Source organism: Peromyscus leucopus, chromosome 6, assembly GCF_004664715.2.
Source record: "Peromyscus leucopus breed LL Stock chromosome 6, UCI_PerLeu_2.1, whole genome shotgun sequence".
Classification (NCBI taxonomy): Eukaryota; Metazoa; Chordata; class Mammalia; order Rodentia; family Cricetidae; genus Peromyscus; species Peromyscus leucopus.
This window is the reverse complement of record NC_051068.1, coordinates 78001899-78021778: the sequence shown is the minus strand read 5'-3', so window position 1 is coordinate 78021778 and position 19880 is coordinate 78001899. Positions and strand designations below refer to the sequence as shown.

The 19880-nt window shown below is 39.5% G+C and overlaps 1 protein-coding gene across 3 annotated transcripts in view; it reads left to right on the top strand.

The window, feature by feature from the left end:
* Hipk1 (homeodomain interacting protein kinase 1) overlaps window positions 1-19880 on the top strand; it is a 52841-nt gene that overhangs the window by 17159 nt on the left and 15802 nt on the right. For all 3 annotated transcript variants that reach the window (XM_028859341.2, XM_028859342.2, XM_037206953.1), the window contains exons 3-9: window positions 5419-5542; window positions 10337-10456; window positions 11192-11278; window positions 12873-13057; window positions 13361-13523; window positions 15618-15843; window positions 19699-19820. In XM_028859341.2, the coding sequence (XP_028715174.1) occupies window positions 5419-5542; window positions 10337-10456; window positions 11192-11278; window positions 12873-13057; window positions 13361-13523; window positions 15618-15843; window positions 19699-19820 (1027 nt within the window). The remainder of the gene's footprint in view (window positions 1-5418; window positions 5543-10336; window positions 10457-11191; window positions 11279-12872; window positions 13058-13360; window positions 13524-15617; window positions 15844-19698; window positions 19821-19880) is intronic.

The window sequence follows — 19880 nt, the reverse complement described above, 5'->3', positions numbered from 1 at the left end:
TGCTCTGTAGACCGGGCTGGCCTCGAACTCACAGGATCCGCCTGCCTCTGCCTCCCAGTGCTGGGATTAAAGGTGTGCACCACACCCGGCCTAAGTTTTAAAGCATTCTTTAAAGCTTCTTATAAATTTGGTTGCTGACTTTAAGAATAATTTCAAGGGGAAGTAAGTTTACTTCTTAGAAGTTCATTTGGTTCCCAAGCCATCGCTGTGCCAGCAGCTCAGTATCCAGGGTTTGTGATTGAGCCTAGGATTTACCTGAGTGCTGTGTTGTCTCACAGTGATGCTTGAGAGCAAGAGTGAGCAGGTGCAGGAGCTACGCAGACAGCCCTCCCTCTTCACTGGCTTTGTCCCCGGGGTGGGGGCCTTAAGCAGCCTCCCGTCTCTTTGTTGCCACATTAGAATTCCCCAACACCGCACATTCTTGTCTTTTGTAAACCTCTGTGAAACCCCTTTGGCTGGTGTAACTGCCTTCAAGTCCAGCCTTCTTAACCTCCTTTTAAGTTTATATTGCTTTGTCCCAATGTTGAGCATGCCCAGATCTTGCCATTTGGCAGGAATTTGCCACACTTAGCTATAGGTATGCTTAAATGATAGGCAGTGGAAATGGTTTTTAGCCCGCTAAATGTAGACTGACTCTAAGGAAAGTTGCTGTCTTTAGGGCTTGAGTTTTAGGGACAGAGGTTTGCCACATTTACAGTCCAATGCTTTATTCTTCTAAATAAACTAGCCAGCATTTGTTTCAAGCTCAGATCACTTTGTTATTTATGGATGGACGCTGCCTAGAGGAGAAAAGTATAGCTCAATTTATCCTACATAAACAATCTAATTTCCTGTAACAGTGAAACTACAGTTTCAGTCTAAGACACAGATGCAGGAAGTTGGACTTTATGTAACATCTCTAATCTGGTAAATAAGTAGGTTTGGTGCCTCAGCAAAGAGAAGAAAGAAACTGAATGTTCATGAAAACAACCAGAGAATGATTGGTGCCCAGCTTGCTGTGGGTGCCAGTGAATCAGGGCTTTATGACCTTGGAGGAGCTTTTTGGTGTAAAGAAGTTAAAGTTGGGAGGTGAACATGCAGGGACTGCTGTTGCTGCCACTTGGGGTTGTATTCGTGCCTTTAGTGTTTGTGCTAAGGATGGGGTTGTATCCTCTAAGGCAATGGCTCTCGACTGACCATCCTAACGCTTCAACCTTTTAATACCTTTCCTCAGGTGGTGGTAACCCCTGACCATAAAATTATTTTGCTGCTACTTCGTAACTGTAATTTTGCTGCTGTTATGATTCATAAAGATCTGATATACAGGTCTAATATGCAAATTCTGTAGGGGTTGAGACCCACTGATTGAGAACCACTGTTAAAGGGTGCCCCACTACTTCCAAAGCACAATTAGCAGCATTTTCCTATGGCAATAAATACTGCCAAGTTTGTTGTTGTCCTCTAGCTTTCTCCTACACTTGAGTAGATAGTCTTTTTATTGCCATATGTTTATTACAATGTTATGACTGGAAACAGACCAGATGAATGATTCTCTAACTCATCCTTCATTTTTTTTCTCTTCCTTTCTTCCTACTTTATTTTATTTTGAGACAGAATCTCATGGTGTAGCTTGGGCTGGCCTTGAACCTTGAATCTTTGTGCTTCTGTTTCCTAAGTGCTGAGATAACAGGTGTGTGCCTGGCTCAGCCTTCTTACACAGATAGTAGAACCAGGGTTTCCAGTCCGTAGACTTTTTTCAGGGCTAGCGCATGTTAAAAATGCTCTCTACTCTGAGCTACCCCTCCAACCCCTCCAGAGACTTGATATTAAGACTGGAGAGTCTAAAGAAGGCCAGGAAGACAATACAATGAGAATAATTTCAACAATTGCAATCTCAGTTTAGAGGGGCTGTAATTGTTCAGGAAAGGGAAAACACTTCATCCTCACTAACTAGAGGTGAAGATGAACATGTTTAATGATGAGAAGCTCCCACTGCAGCAGCTTTCTTTTCTTTTTCCTTTTCTCATTCTTATTCTGATTCTCCCTCCCTCCCTCCCTCCCTCCCTCCCTTCCCTTCCAAATCCACTTTTATTTGTACTTTTCACTAGTTTAAGTCTGTGAGGTTTTTCTTTAGCACTTCTTTTGGGTAAGGGAAGAGTTACTGTCCTGTGTGAGCTCTGCCTGAGAATCCTTAGCTGCTTCTGTCATTCCAGAACCAGGAGACCGGATGAAAAGCAGATTCCAGCCAACCTTCACTGTTTGGTTTTGTAAAATGAGGCTGGAATTAGTGTTTTCCTTAATTTCTTTGAAACCTTACGCTGTTCTTTTTTAAAGAAGTTAAAAACTGGGCTGGCTGGCCATTCCCTCCTGATCTACCTTTTCAGAAATGCTTTCCTATAAGGTAGGGCTGCTAAAACCTCCGGATTCTCAGTTGATGCCTTGGAATGTTCTCAGCCCAGTTTTTATTTGGCACCAAGCCAGGTGCACTCGCCCTGCCAGCTATTTCTGGCACTGTCGTGAACTTGGAAATTGATGTTGCTGCTCACTGAAAGTAAGACATTTTTTTTTTCTTTTCAATTTTAGAAAAGCTTTTATATTTTTCCTGGATACTCCTATCCTCAGCTTTATTAATTATCCTATCAGGCTTCTGTGATCTTAAGAACATGCCATAATGGTTAGAATTTAATTGAATTTTGAAATTCCATCAGTCATAAATGGTTATAGTTAACTTTCAATATCACGACGAATCACTTTTTTTCCTTCTCTCTCTCTCTCCCTCTCTCTCTCTCTTTCTTTTTTTGTAAGAAAGGTCCTGGAACTACTATGTAGACCACATGGGCCTCACATTTGCAGTGATTCTCTTGATGAGATTGCAGGAGTGTGTAAGCACACCCAGTATGGGTGTAACAATGGGGGGTTGTTTTTTAGTGAACAAAACTGAAGTTCACATCAAATGCTACAAAAACTGGTGACATTATTTGTTCTACTCTAGCTTTCTAGTCTAGCAGAATGAGTCTGAACAGGCCTAGATCTACTATTTCAGGGTAAGGATCAGAAAATGTCTTCGAATCTGTGGAGTCTTACAACCTACCTGTTTCCTAAGGGTGTTGTTATTGTTTAATTACTTGTAGAAGCTATCTTTTGGGAAAATATCCTAGGCAAGATACGGTGATGCACGCCTGTAGTCCCAGCACTTGGGAGACCAAGATAGGAGAATCCCAAATTCAAGGTCAGCCTCGGTTATAAAATGAGTCAAGGCCAAGTGGGGCTACGTAGCAAGACCCTGTCTCAAAATACCAAAACAGCAGACAGCCAAAACTCAACAACAGTAGGAACCAGTGAATCTTTTTACCCTCTGTGCTCAAACAACTCAACACACACATGACACACAGCATAACAATAATAGTGTATTACCTGAAACTAAAATATGGGAAACCTAGGCAGTCTGTGAGGATGTATGGCCAGTTAGATGGCTCTTCATGGAGGGATCTGCTTTTTTGTTTTCCTCTTACATGAGGGAGTTGTATCATTAATATATTTTAAGACCCAAAATTCTTAGATTTATCAGAAGGAAAGGAAATTTTTAGAGAAAGCAATGAAGGTGTCAGAGTTCAGATCCTAGATCCAGACTGTCTAGGTACCATCATTTGGTGGTATAGCCTCAGACAACAACTTTAACCTCAGTTTCTTCATCTGTCATATGGAGATAGTGTTTTATCTCATTGACTCTAAAGTGCTCTAATTGGCTCCAAGATGAAAGTAACAGCATTGCCACTAAACTGAAATATATCTTCATTTGTAAGACGTTCGAAAGTGAAAACGTGTGCAACTTAAGAATTGCTGACATGCAATAGTACTTATGGTTTAATATTTATAAAGAATTTACAAGTGCACAGCACATAGTATACACTGTCATTTATCATTATCATTACTGATATTTGTGTTACCTGTTGCCATTCACTCTACCTGTCTTTGTTGTTTGAGAATCAAATCAGCCCATTGCATGTGCTAAGAAAGAACATGTCCTACCACTGAGGTGTACTCTTAGTCTTTGTCATTTCTTTTTGAACCTATTTTCTCCTAATTTGGGGAGTTGAGATTTTAGTGTTTTGTTTGTTCTTAATTTATTTTGTGGGGGAAATATGTATATGGAGGTCATAGGATAACTTTTGCAGGTTGGTCCTTTCCTCCTACCATGTGGATTTTAGGACTAGAACTCAGGTCCACAGGCTTGGCTTACCCTTTTATCCATCGCACATAGTATTCACTGTCATGCATGCCACCATCCCAAATAAATGAATTAAGATGAATATGTAGTTAGTATGGTGTATTTAATTCTGGAGTCAGTGCGAGAGCCATCCTTGCTCTGTTACTTCCTGACTAGTTTTAGGCAAGTCTCTCCTTGCCTCAGTTTCCTACTCTGTTATCAGTGGGAGTAGTGATTTCATTTCAGATGTGTACACCTATAGAGCACTCTTAGTGTGTAGATGTAATATGGTGCTTTATGGATTATTGTACTTGAAGCATTAATGAAAATCAAATTTCTAAAAGTGCATATTTCAAGGCTTAAAATAATAGTACTGTAATAATAATCGTTATTATTATACCTAACATTTACGTATGCTTATTATGTGCCAAGCACCAGCCCAAGATTTTATTAATTTATTTAAACTTTGTAACAACCTTGTGTGATAGGTACTCCCGCTTGTCTGCATTGCCTATCAGAAACCCAAGGCACAGAGTTGATGGGCCTGAGGTTCAAACTCTCTTTGTAGGTTGGCTCTTGAGTCTGTTGCAAATATTGTTTTGTCAGAAATTACTTTTGTCATGAAGGTAGCAAAAACAACTAAGGTGCTCAGAAGAAAAATCAATGATCTTTTATTTGTTATTCTAATATTTAAAAAGCTCTCAAAACAGACATGTTCCCAAGTTTAATATAAACTCCTGTATCATCAGGACCTGCCTTGAACCATTACAAGATTGGTTAATGTCTTTATTTAGCCAACTTAATATGCTTACTCAGTGTATTATTACAGAGATATTAATGTGTTCAATTCTGGAGCACTGTTATGAACCCCAGTGGGATTGTAAGATACACATTATATTCTGTCTTAGCTTTTTGCAGTTCAAAACTTCTGAATTTTTTTCTCCCCAAGACAGAGTTTCTGTGTAGTCCTGGCTGTCCTAGAACTCACTCTGTAGGTTAGAGATCCTACAGAGATCTGCCTGTCTCTAAATGCTGGGATTAAAGTCATGTGCCCACCACTGCATGGCTAAAGCTTCTGAATTTGAGTTCTGATTGAGTAGTTATGTACTGATGGTTTTCAGTTTCCTTAAACAAATGTGCCTGTTGCTGATACTGCAGCAGGATTTAGTCACCATCCATAGTTAATTTCCCCAAGTAATGTTTGCTATTTTATCTATCTTTGTATTTGCTAGAGCCCCCGAAATTATTCTTGGATTACCATTCTGTGAAGCTATTGACATGTGGTCACTGGGCTGTGTTATAGCTGAGCTGTTCCTGGGATGGCCTCTTTATCCTGGTGCTTCAGAGTATGATCAGGTAAGACAAAGTGCTTATTTGAATGGACATGAAAGCAACACAAACTCAGACTGCACAGGGCCGCACATACAAAGAGTGCTTTTATTATAGCAATCTGGGAAAACAGACCACACAATATTGAAAAAAGTAAGAGTGTCCTAATGCATAATATAGATGTGGACAAATAGTCTATTATTTTAATACCTACCAGAAATGTGTACTAATCCATTCTTTTAAAAATATTTCTTAGTTAGCCGGGCGTTGGTGGCGCACGTCTTTAATCCCAGCACTCGGGAGGCAGAGCCAGGCAGATCTCTGTGAGTTCGAGGCCAGCCTGGGCTACCAAGTGAGCTCCAGGAAAGGCGCAAAGCTACGAAACCCTGTCTTGAAAAACCAAAAAAAAAAAAAAAAAAAAAAAAAAATATATATATATATATATATATATATATATATTTCTTAGCTCTGCGGTCTACAGAGTGAGTTCCAAGACATCCAGGGCTACACAGAGAAACCCTGTCTTGAAAAGCAAAAACAAAAACAAACAAAAATAATTCCTTCTACTATTCATTTGGTCTAAACTTGTGTTTTCATCCCTGTGATAAAGAAAGGTTTTATTTATAGTATACATGATTGACATTTTTTCTAGCCCTATACTGATTAACTCTAGTTTAGTCAACTGTGTCTCATGAGTTGAAAGACAGAAGTAAAGTAAGGTTTAATTGGAGTTCTGGGAGTAAACTTTGGCTCACTCAGAACTGTAATTTTTTTTTTATACATAGCTCAGAACACAGTAACTGAACACATTAGGTTTCAGAATCTGTGGTACAGATTAGGTCTCTTCTGAAATAGGTTTTATGAGAGCAGTCATCTGAGTTATGAAACATTTTTTGAACTTATGTTGTGGAGACTAGCCTTTAACTCCTGGCCTTTCCCCAAGTACTGAGATTCCAGGTGTGTGCCACTTTGACTGACTCATAAAGCTATAAAATACTGCTACTGTGTTAAAACTGACAAGTTTTAGAAGACTGTTTTCTAAGAAATTGGTCCATTGAAGAAACTTTTGCTGTGGAAATAATTTGAATTCCCATTTCTTGCTCTTAAAAAAAAAAAGACTATACAATATTGGCTGCTCTAAGAGTAGAGACATGGATTTCACCAGTTCATCATCAGCTGACACCATCTGGACACATGCCAAATACATGTGTTTTGTCTTGTTGAGAAAGAGTTATTTGTAATTAGAAGGTAAAAAAGGAGCAAAACATTGTTTTCTTTTAGCTTAGAATTCTGTCTCATTTAGAACTGACTTGGAGTAAATTATAAAATAGGTTGCTCATGTTATACGTAACCAGTTATGTTTTGCTTTGTAAGTTTTTAATATTTCCTTCCTTGTAAGGAAAAAAACCTGACTTTCTCATTTAAAAGAAAAAAGTATGAGGGATAGGAAATGATGCAAATTCATAGTCAGAATTGAACCAAACATTGACTCTTAGTCCTTTCTAAACACTTTTGAGAATCTAATGAAGCTGTAGATCCACCACTCCCAAAAATATACACACATTGTTTCTATGCAGCTTGAGGGGATTCATGGATTCTGCTCCAACCAATTACAGCCTCCAGGAATGCAGTTCACAGTCCAGCTATTCAGTGGCACCGGTTGTTCAAGCTTAGCAGCAGATTGGTGTAAATTTCCTAGGAAGTGGAAGCTGAGATAGCAATCAGAGCTTTCCTTGTAAAGAAAAAGGATATGGGCCTTGTGAAAATTTCTGTGAAATGTGTTGATGGGCCATAGGAGGAAGTAGTTTGCCTGTGCTGAATGAATGGGATGCTGCTGGGGAACAGGATGGGGATGGTTTATGTTGGTGCATCTGGATTGTAAAAAAGGATTCATACAGCAGGGTCCAGCTAAGGTTTTTTGTTTGCCTTTTTTTTTTTTTAAAGATTTATTTATTTATTATGTATACAGAAGAGGGTGCCAGATCTCATTACAGATGGTTGTGAGCCACCATGTGGTTGCTGGGAATTGAACTCATGACCTCTGAAAGGGCAGTCAGGGCCCTTACCCTTTGAGCTATCTCTCCAGCCCCCTTGTTTGCTTTTTATAAAAATAACTTTATAGAGTTAGAATTTACATACTATACGTATTAACCATTTGAAGTGTACAGATTAATGGGTTTTTAGTATGTTTACAGAAATGTGTAATCGTTAACAGTTTTAGGACATTCTGTCATTTTATAATAACAGTTAGTATCAATGCCTATTTTTCTCCAAACTCCTCAGTTCCTCTTACCTCTATACAAATATTAAGCTATTTTTTCTCTATGTAAATTTGCCTATCATAAATATTCATCACATAGAAAGTGGTGCTCTGTGATAGATTTATTTTACTTGTATCAGAACATCACTTTTATGGCTGAATTTAATATTCCATTGTGTGTGTGTGTGTGTGTATAATATATCACATTTTGTTTATGTTAGTAGCAACACACATGGTTACTTTTTTGCCTATCTTGAATAATACTTCTGTGAACACTGGTATACAAATATCAAAGTCTGGGGCTGGAGAGATGGCTCAGAGGTTAAGAGTGCTGACTGTTCTTCCAGAGGTCTTGAGTTCAATTCCCAGCAACGACATGGTGGCTTACAACCATCTGTAATGAGATCTGGTGCCCTCTTCTGGTGTACAGACATACATGCCTGCAGAACACTGTATGTATAATAAATAAATAAATAAATAAATAAATAAATAAGCACTGAATACATAATAAACAAACCAACAAATAAATAAATCTTTTAAAAAAAATCAAATATCAAAGTCTGCCTGCCTGCCTTCTTTCCTGCCTGCCTTTCTTCCTTCCTTCCTTTCTTTTTTCCCCTCTGATTTAAAAGTGCTACATAAAACCTTATACATATTAGGCAATGATTCTGCCAAATGAGCAAAGTCCCCAACATATAGCTTGGAGTGGAATCACTGGGTCATACATAGTAACTGTACTTACCTTTCTGAAGAGTCACCAAAGTATTTTCGACAGAGATCTCAACATTTCACCAGCAGTGCCTGAGGGTTCTAGTTCTTCACAGTGTAGATAACATTATTTATTTTTATTTTTTTCTAAAATTAGCCATTTTTGTGAGTGTAAAGTGTTATTTCATTGGGATTTAGATTTGCATTTCCCTAATGGTTAATGACACTGGATCATTTTCTATGTGCTTCTTGGACATTTGGATATTTTATGTCTGTTTTGGTTCCTTGCCCATTTCTTTTTACTATGGTTGGGTTTTAGTTGCTGAGTTGTAGATTTTTCTATTCTGTGTTAATCGTTGCCAAATGAAATTTTCACATTCCTTCTTCCATTCTGTGGGCTGCCTTTTTAGCTGTAGATGATAGTGTTTGGTGCACAAATATTTTTTACTTTGAAGCCTAGTTTGGGGGCTGGAGAGATGGCTCAGAGGTTGAAAGCAATGGCTGCTCTTCCAAAGGACCTGGGTTCAATTCCCAGCACCCACATGGCAGCTCACACCTGTCTGTAACTCCAATTCCAGGGGATCTGACACCCTCATACAGACATTCATGCAGGCAAAACACCAATCACTGCTCATAATATAAAATAAATTATTTAAATAAAAAAGAAGCCTAGTTTGCCTGTTTTTGAACTTTTTGATTTTATATCCAAGAAGTAACTGCAAAATCCAGTATTATACAGCTTCCCTATCAGTTTCCCTCTAATAGCTTTATAATTCCAAGTTCTTACACTTAGGGTCTTGATCTGTCCTTATAGGATGGCCATCCTGTTTGAGTTACTGTAAGAACTCATTGATGAGTAAAACATTATTTGCTCCCAGGTAGACTGTAGATTAAGAAAGACATTAAGAAAAATTACATGCTGATAATTACATAATACAATTAATAAGTTCTTTTTAAAATTTTTTTGATTTTAGCGTTTGAATGTTTTATCTGCATGTATGTCTGTAAATCACATGTATTCCTGGTGCTAGTGGAGGCCAGAAGAGGGCATCAGGTCCCTTGGAACAGGAGTTATAGTGGTTGTGAAATGCTGTATGGGTGCTGGGAACTGACCCCAGGTCCTCTGCAAGAGCAGCAAGTGTTCTTTTTTTTTTTTTTATCATATATTTAAATTAAAATGCATATATTTATTTTATTTTTTTAAAGTGTCTTAATTTATTTATTGAACAAATACAAGTGTCAGTCTTGAACATAGCACTGTTCTACATATTTGAGAATCCTATCACTGAACAAACTAAACTTTTAAGAAATGCAGCAAGTGTTCTTAACTGTGGAACCATCTCTCTAGTCCCCACAGTTGACGAAGTCTATGAAGAAACATGTAATTTGCATATGTATGTGACTTGCATCCATCAGGACATACCTTCTGACTGTGTATGTCCTCAGGACCTCTCAGTGATAGCCACTGCTTTTCATTGCTCTTGCACTGGCCTAGGCTGTCTTCATTAGTTATTCTGAGTTGGAAACTATTCTGGTCTGTCCCAGAAATCTAGTTGTTGTTTTTTTTTAACTTTTTATTAAAAGTCTGACATGAGAGAAAAAAGATTTCACTAAAAATATTTCAAAAGTGAGTTCTCTTTGAAATAGACTCCACAGTAGTTACTAAGTAAATATTTGGGTATTTCTGTGACTGTGTATTCTGTGAATAGATTGTTTACAGGTATATTTCAATTGTGTTGATTAGAGAGTTAATTTCTTCATAATACACCCCTTTTCTGGCTAGAGTTAATATTTCAGTGTAAAAGCTTTTGATATTTTCCACTTGAAATTGATGTTTGGTTTTGATTTTTCAGATTCGTTATATTTCACAAACACAAGGCCTGCCAGCTGAATATCTTCTCAGTGCCGGAACAAAAACAACCAGGTTTTTTAACAGAGATCCTAATTTGGGGTACCCACTGTGGAGGCTTAAGGTGTGTCTTCCTTACAACTTTAAATTTAGATTTTAGTTAGTAATTTCTGGACTTAAGGAAGGAAACTTGGGAGAAGGGGGTGTGTTTGAAGGAGAACCCCTTTGAAAAGTGGTTTTATTATACCTATTAGGCCTTGTGCATGGACAGAAATCAAGATAATGGAGCCAGTTAATCTGGCTGAGGTTGTGCCGCATGTTGAGGGCCAGCAGTTGAGGGAACTATGGAGACTCGTGCTCAGTAAGTGGTGTGAAGGGCTGGAGAGACTTAGTGACTGGGACAGAGAGCTCTCTCTCTCCAGCACAGTGAGACAGCCTGATTCTCTAACTGGCCCCCTTCAGGCCTTAGGGGTTTTCCTGAAGTAAGGGTCTGTTTTTAATTCTGAGCATACTCCTTCTTCCATGTAAGGGATCAGTTAACCTCCCGATACTCTGCCTCTGAGCCTATATTAGGGTCTGGTGTCCATGCCCAAAAAGCGTAAAGGAAATGGTGGCATCCCGTCCACCTGACCTTCTTCAGCGCTGTGCAGTATCGCTGCTGCCACACCTGTTTCAGCACCGTTGAAAGGATGCCCCTAGTGAGGTCACATCCCTCCCTCCACTGTAAGATGTTCAGGCTGCTGCTGTCTTTGCCATCTGTGTTGACAAGGCCGCAGTACAGACTCTTTGATTTCTGGCTTCAGATTTAAATAAAAATGTGAAAATAATGTTGAGTTTTTTAAAAATCCATCTTTTGTAGACACCCGAAGAACATGAATTGGAGACTGGCATAAAGTCAAAAGAAGCCCGGAAGTACATTTTTAATTGTTTAGATGACATGGCTCAGGTAAGTGTGACAAGCTTAGAAAGGCAGGGGTTTATGTGGTGCTTCACCAGAGACCCACTTCTGAGGATGATACACGCTAATATTTGCCATGTGTTAAAAGAACATCTGAGTCCTAGTAGTGGATTTTGTAAAATGGCAGTAGAGAGAGCTTGGTGAGTTGGAGCTGAGGGGCTCCACCGCGGGTGAGAGAGACACGCCATGCAGACATGGCGGTGTCGGTGGTGGTCACGGTGGGTAGAGTCACAAGGAAAGACACAGTGGCACGATGCAGGCTGCACTCACTCACGGGGTTGAGGAAAGAAGGAGAGGAGGGAGAGAGGAGGTGCAGAGCCACCTCCTGGGAAGAGAGAGAAAGAGGAGAGAGAGCACGCAGGTGCAGACACGATCTCCATGACCTCTCCGACCTGTGAGGGGGTGGAGAGGGAGAGAGAGAGGTTTTCTCTTAAAGGGGACTTTAGGTAGGATGATGTTGTCAGGACGCTGGGCGGGCTGAGTCCCCAAGGTCTGAATGCTAACAGTGGATACTTTAAAGATACTTGATTGAGCGTCTCTAACTCAAATACAACAAACTAAAACATATTCTCAAATCTGAAATTCTTTGAGCACCAAGAGGTACTAAAAAAACTTTCAGATTTTGCAGATTTCAAAGTTGAGATTTTGGCGTCAGGGCTGTTCAACTGGTGAAGTCTGTGCAAATATTCCAAAATCTCTTTGGTTTTTAAGACAGGGTTTCTCTGTGAAACAGTCCTGGCTGTCCTGGAACTCACTCTGCAGACCAGGCTGGCCTTGAACTCACTGAGATCCACCTGCCTCTGCCTCCCGAGTGCTGGGATTAAAGGCGTGCGCCACCACTGCCCGGCTATAAATATTCCAAAATCTTAGCCGGGCGGTGGTGGCGCACGCCTTTAATCCCAGCACTTGGGAGGCAGAGCCAGGCGGATCTCTGTGAGTTCGAGGCCAGCCTGGGCTACCAAGTGAGTTCCAGGAAAGGCGCAAAGCTACACAGAGAAACCCTGTCTCGAAAAAACAAAAAAAAAAAAAAAAAAATATTCCAAAATCTTAAGGCTCTGAAATCTGGAACGCTTCTGACCCCAGGCATTTTAACAAGTGTCAACCTCTCTGTCTCACCCTTGCTTTTGCTCACTGAGTCTTGTTTCATGCCGTTATTTTAGAGTAGTATTTCTAAAGGGTTCTTCTTGTCCCATTTTCTCTACTAAATAAAAATTGCTTAAGAGCTCACAGTTACTGAGAATGCTTATTGTAGTCCAAATTCAAACACTTTGTACTATGCCATTGAATCTTTTCAACAATAGAAACTTGTATATTTCAATAAGAACAAAATTTTTTGCTTAACTTGTTTCAAAAATTTATGCCAAGAATCAATTTGGCTCTGGTGTACCACATAAACAGAAGAGTTTCCTCCTGTGGAAATGGTTATTCTGTAATTAAACTTTATTTCCCCAGGTTTCTCTTTTCTGAAATGCTAGTATTAAATTGCTTTCTCTCTTTTGGAGAGAAAAGCAGACACAGTAAATCCTTAATCTACTACTTAACTTAAATAGAGGGATATAATATTTCTAATTTTCTTTGGAAGGTAAATATGTCTACAGACTTAGAGGGAACAGACATGTTGGCAGAGAAGGCAGATCGGAGAGAATACATTGATCTCTTAAAGAAAATGCTGACGATTGACGCAGATAAGAGAATCACTCCTCTGAAAACTCTGAACCATCAGTTTGTGACGATGACACACCTTCTGGATTTTCCACACAGCAACCAGTGAGTGTGGTACAATCTTTTTGCCATGATGTGCTGTGGTTTAGTTGCCATTCTATACAGGGAACTATCAAGTTAGCTGTAACTTTGATGCCTGTGGTTTTGTTTCACTGAAGCCTTTCTCTCTTTCTGAAAACTTGTGTGACATAAAGAGAGGTCTTTATTTTTCTTCTTGTTACCATAAAAACCCTTGACTCTTTTTTTTTCCTGAAAATATTTGGAAGAAATACTTTCTTCCATGTATGTTTTGAGTTTTTTATTGTTTAAATTTCAGCATTCATTCAATAAATTCTCAATCTTTTTCAGTGTTAAGTCTTGTTTCCAGAACATGGAGATCTGCAAGCGGAGGGTTCACATGTATGACACAGTGAGTCAGATCAAGAGTCCCTTCACTACACATGTTGCGCCAAATACAAGCACAAATCTAACCATGAGCTTCAGCAACCAGCTCAACACAGTGCACAATCAGGTACCGAGGGAGTGGTTGTGGAAACAAGCCTAAGTGGGGCAGTAAGACAAAGAAACCGGTCCTTGTGTTGGTTTTTTTGTTGCTTCTTCAGCACTTTCTGTTGGAGGGCCTGGGCAAGATAGCTCAGCAGGTAAAAGTACTTGCCATGCAAGCCTGTTTCAGCATGAGAATTCACAGGTGAAGGAGAAAACTGGTTCCCAAAAGTTGTCCCCAGACTGTAGAACACACATGCCCACACTCATAAGTATTATCACGCACATACACATGCAGTAATAATAAAGGTCAATTATGAGATTCGATCTCCCCTATTAAAGAAGAAAAAAAGAATTTTCTACTTGGCAAATGTAATGAAAGACCAACTAGACTGACACACATGTTGTGTCAGTCAGTCCTATGCTGATAGCATTTAACCACAGGCCTACCCCATACCCTTAGAAGTCTGCGTATATGGGCTCTGAATAGTGAATCACTGTTGCTGCTACTTTTACTAAGTTAATCAAATAACCCACTCTTTCCAGTAGGCTTTTACTTTATTCAAGGATTCTTTGAATAATGATCTTAAAAGGGTGGCATTGTATTTGCTTGCTAATAAATACTTAATCTTCTGTTGTTGTTTCTAAAGATGTAAAGCTTCTCAATTTCTTAGTTTTGTCTACCTTTTAAATAGAAATGCTAGGGACGCTTGGCTCAGTCTGGGAGGGGGGGACTGGACCTGCCTGGACTGAGTCTACCAGGTCGATCCCGGTCCTCGGGGGAGACCTTGATCTGGAGGAGGTGGGAATGGGGGGTGGGCTGGGGGGGGGGGAGGAGCGAGAGGGGGAGAACAGGGGAATCTGTGGCTATTATATAATATATAATAAATAAATAAATAGAAATGCTTATGAATTTTAGTGGAATCTCCTATGAATCAATTTTTGTGCAGAAGTAGCTGAGTTTTATATAGTTACAACCAGTACAGCACCAAAGAATAACCACTTGCCACTCTTTATGCACTTACTCACCTTCCTAGTATTTCTTTATTATTAATTATTTTTACACTGGAAATTGAATCTCAGACCTCTTGTTTGCTAAGCAAACACTGTATTACTGAGCTGTGTATTCCCAGCCTTGGAAAATTTCTTTTCTTTTCTTTTTTAAGATGGATGCTGGGTGGTGGCACACACCTTTTTTTTTTTTTTTTTTTTTTTTTTTTTTTTTTTTTTTTATTTAGATGTATACAGTGTTCTGCCTACATGAATGCCTGCATGCCAGAAGAGGGCATCATTACAGGTGGTTGTGAGCCACCATGTGGTTGCTGGGAATTGAACTCAGGACCTCTGGAAGAGCAGTCAGTGTTCTTAACCACTGAGCCATCTCTCCAGCCCCGGAAAATTTCTTAAGTAGAGAGTTATTTCAAAGGTAGCTAACATTGCATTTTAAAGTTTTGTTATGGGCTGGCAAGATGGCTCCATCATGAGTAAGGGTGCTTGCTGCCAAGCTTGACACGTTGAGTTTGATCCCTAGAACCTATATGGTAGAAGGAGAGCTCCAACTCTCCCTCAAATTGTCCTCTGACTTCCGCTTACATATGGTGCAATGAATAAATGTGTTTTTTTGTTTGTTTGTTTGTTTGTTTTAAGTGCCGAATGTGGTACACACCTTTAATCCTAGGTAGAGGTAGATAGATCTCTGTGAGTTTCAGGCCAGCTTGAGCTACGTAATGAATTTCAGGCCATCCAGGACTATACAGAAAGACCTTGTCTCAAAAAAACAATAAAATAAGATAAATCAACTCTTTGTTCTAAGTTTCTTTTTTGAGGCTAGGGATAGCTCAGTTGACACTGTGCTTGCCAGCATGCATAAAGCCCTGACGTTATATCCCCAGCTTGCATAAAGCAAGTGTGGTGGTACCTGCCAATAGATCCCACACTCAGGAGGTGGAGACAGGATCAGGAGTTCATATGGCACTCATGGATGAATAAGGAGTTTGGTGCCATCCTGGGCTACCTGACACCCAGCCTCAAAAGTTTTTTTCTAAAAAAAATTTTAAGGATATATGCATATTGTTTATCTCCATCTTATACTAATGTATGTGTACAATCCTTTTGTTTTTAGGCCAGTGTTCTAGCTTCCAGTTCTACCGCAGCAGCTGCTACTCTTTCTCTGGCTAATTCGGATGTCTCACTGCTAAACTACCAATCAGCTTTGTACCCGTCATCTGCTGCACCAGTTCCTGGAGTTGCCCAGCAGGGGGTTTCTTTACAACCTGGAACCACCCAGATCTGCACTCAGACAGATCCGTTCCAACAAACATTTATAGTATGCCCACCTGCTTTTCAGAGTAAGTTCGGAAACTCTGTCTTTCCTTAGTATTACACTGGACTTGCCCCCTAGGCAGATCTAGTTGTTTAGTTCTGATCTCTGACAAGTTTAAACTCTGATGATGTTGGAATTGGGAGCTATCACAAAGTAGATTTCCTTTTATAGTAATTTTTCTCTAATTATGATACTGCCTGACAGATTAGAGGAACTTGGTTTGTGTTTCCTTAACTGAATTGCCTCATAACGTGTTTGTGCCCATTGAAGCAAAATATCATTTATCTTGTAGAAGCATATATGTCTCAGTATGTGGAATATATACATCTTTAAATTGCTATAATCAGAATTGTTATGTATTGAATCTAATCTCATTCCATTTAAAACTAAAATAAAATGTTATTTTATTATAGGATATAAACAGTTAAGAATATAGAAACTAAAAAATTTCATTCAGTAATACAGGCTTATTTTTTTAACTGAAAAATTCTACAAGCCAGCTGAAGTACTATGGGGAAGGCATTAAGACATCTGCTTCAACTTATGACTCATATTCTTCAAACTCTATATTCCAATAAGATTAATTTTCACATTTCCATGCTTCCTTATTTTTTTCATTATTATTTTATAATCCAGTCTGTTCAATTCCCCCCGCCCCCAAAGTATGGGAAATGTGTGTTGATTGTTTTGGTAAGCTATTTGGAAGGTTAAATTATTTTTGAGTCTTTTCTGACAATACACTTGGCTTTTCCTTAAGAAGTCTGTCAGGCCAGTGTAGTGGCTCACATCTTGTAATCCCAACAGGAAGATTGTGGAGCCTGTCAGGCAGTATAGTAAGATGATGTCTTCCAAAAAAAGTAAAAGTAAAAACGATAAGTAAGCCAGACTCAGATAACAAACACCATATTTTCTCTTATGTATGGACCCTAGATTTAAAATCTTCCCTGACCCTCTGTCCTTCACCCTCCCCCTCCATGTGAGTGTGTATGTATATGTGTGTTTGTAGGTCTTCAATTTGGAAAGGGATGGTGGGGGGGAGAAGAGACCTTAGGGGAGGTGGCAAGTAGAGAGGGATAATGGAGTACGTGTCATTGGAAAGCAGAGGGGAGACTAACTGGGAGAGAGAGAGCCACCTGCAGGGGAGTGGGAGGATGAAGAAGAAAGTGTCCTGACATGTGGATGAGGACGCCATGATGAAACCCACTACTTTGTATGTGAACCTCAAACACTAAGTTTGAAAAAGAGAAAGAAAAACTTGGTATCACTGTGGGAATAGACCAGGATCTAGGCTTCTCATAGCTTTTTATATAGAAGCAGGTAGCATTTTTATCTTTTTACCTCAGTTCAATATTGATTGTGACTTTTTGTTTGTTTGGTTTCTGACAGAGTCGGAGCAAGCGGAAGGAAATGAGGGGCTGGGGGAGACTGAGAGCTTACCGGGAGGCCAGGAGAGCGATAGCGATGTAAACCAGGGAGAGGCCGCAGGGAGAGCGGAGGAGCAGATTCACAATCCGTAAATGCAAATTTAGCCTAACTTACCAAATTATTTTCTCTATGTACCTTGTAGGAGTAATTCTAAACTTTGTATTGTCACAAACTGATGCTTCTATAGAACTTAGAAAATTAGCCATCCCTCCTTCCACCCTTTCCAAAGTAAATTTTGCAGAACAATTCTCAAATGTGTAATTCTGAGGTTCTTCGCTGCTTCTCAGGTGATACTTAGATAAAATAAAAAGAAACTTTGAGTTTTTTAAGAGAACAAAATGTAAAGTAAGGCAGTCGAGGAGGAATGTGGGGGAACTCCTTTTTGTATAATTTGATAAGTATACGCTTTGGGGGGAATTTTTCTGCCCAAGAAGTCTAGATAACCTAAGGAGAGGATTTTAAAGTGTTTGGAACCAGAGGGAGTTTGCAAGTGAGGTAGTAATGGTGATACCTGAAATACATTATTATATCTGCCAGGCAGTCCATCTACAGTTGTCAGTTTATTCTCAGGTATGATTGGAACCTAGGCAGTGGGGTTCATCACATATGCATTGAAATATTCCATACTGCCTGTGGTATTTAAACCCAGATAGTTGTGTAAAGTTGTTGGTTGACTTACCAACCTTGGCCATATGCTGATTCTATTTAACAGTCCTCTATTTCAGGTTGCTCACATTTGTATCTTTTACAAAGTGGCCTCAGTGTAGTAAGTAAATGCAGCAGTCAAATATTTATAGTAATTTACAATACTGTAAATTACTTCCCATACTACTCCAGTTGACTAGTGTACATATTTTGCCCAGTGGTAACTAGTCTGTAATTTTTCCCCTTTTACTTCATCACTCTGGGAGTCATAGGTGAGCTACTATAGTGAACATTTCCTCCCAAGGTTGCTTCCTCAGTCCCTGCAGCTTTTGGGAAGTTCTTACACAACACTGCCTGGAGTTAGTCATGTACCAGAGACTATAGACAGGAGTTTTGCATGACTTGGCTTTCCTATTGGATAATATTGCCTAAGGTAGCATGGTTGACAATTTTAAAATTTTAATATCCTTATTAGTTGTTATTTTTTATATAAGTAGCACTTTTTAAAAAAGCATTTTTAAGCAGTTTTAAATGATTTTACTAGTCACTCTTTGAACATTCCTAGAATGCTTTTTTTCTTAATCACAAATTGTTACTAAATTCCTCACAAATTACTGACATAGAAAATTGGAAGATTGACTGAAATTAGCAGTATTATGGTCTATAAATTATGCTCCCTTGATACTTCAATAGTAATGTTAAGGCAACAGTAAGGCCAGGGATAATGGTCCACAGCTGTAATCCCAGCATTTGAGAGATTGGAAGAGTAAGAACACAGCCTTGTAGCTGGTCGGGTACAGAAGAAGGCATTGCTGGCCGAGTGGGAGTGGGCAGAGAGGCAGAGGGAGGTTAACCCTGGTGATAGTTTCAGCATCTTCGAATTGAAGTGCTTGTGTCTTCACTGAGCAGAATGCAAGCATTAGTATAGGAGGCACGACAGGGATTTCAACTCCAGTGAAAGTGCTGATTGGAGGGTAAGAAGTCATAGGAAATCCCCCAGGGCTCTTTAGTCTTGACAAAAAGACTTGACAGAAAGCACAGACATTGCTGTTGACAGGAAGTAGTTATTTGGTGTTTATGACAAAAGCATAATAAATTGAGATAAGACCCGGGCACTGTTTTCCAGCAGCAGGTCATTTCCTCAGCTGCCCCTTCACTAGAAGAGTCAGATGAGGAAGCTACCAACAAGAACGGGCTTCTAGAATCAGAAGTAGGCTTCTCTAAGCCAACATGCCTATTATTCTAGCCATTAGTTCTTCATTTTCTGTTGGCTTTACTTTTATCTTTAGATATAACATGTGACTAATTTTTGAACTAGGTTATATTTTTTGAGGAGGAAACTATTGTTTAAATTATTCTACACAAGAGGGTGATAGGTTATAAATTCTTGAGGAATAGCTATGGTCGAGTCTCTGTTTTTGATAGGTTACAGTCTTAAAAGCACTGTCTTCCTCACCCACTCCCCTAGTGACTGAGAGTGGAAATGGTTTGGCTTTTGCCTGTACTGATAATGGGGATGTAATAGTATGGGGATGTAACATTAAGAGCTTACATTCCCCTAAGCCAGCCGTCCCTGTATGAAATGCCTTTGCACTAATTTAACCTGAAGGAAACAGAGCCTCCTTTTCTTAACTCCAGTGACTTCTGTGAATGAAAGGGCTTTGTCTTAAGTGTCTAGAATAAAAACCTGAGAGATGGAAAAAAGCTAAAAGTACCCCTCCTCCAACAACCACCACCACCACCACCACCACCCACCCACAGTATTCTTAGACCCAGCAAAGCAACTTAGCTATGATGTTTTTCCCACCAGCTGGGCTACAAGCAACAACAAAACATTCTGGATTCCCTGTGAGGATGGATAATGCTGTGCCAATTGTACCCCAGGCGCCCGCTGCTCAGCCACTGCAGATACAGTCAGGAGTACTTACTCAGGTAAAAGCCAGAACAGTATGCTCAATATCGCTGAAGCACTATTGAGAATCGGATATTTTA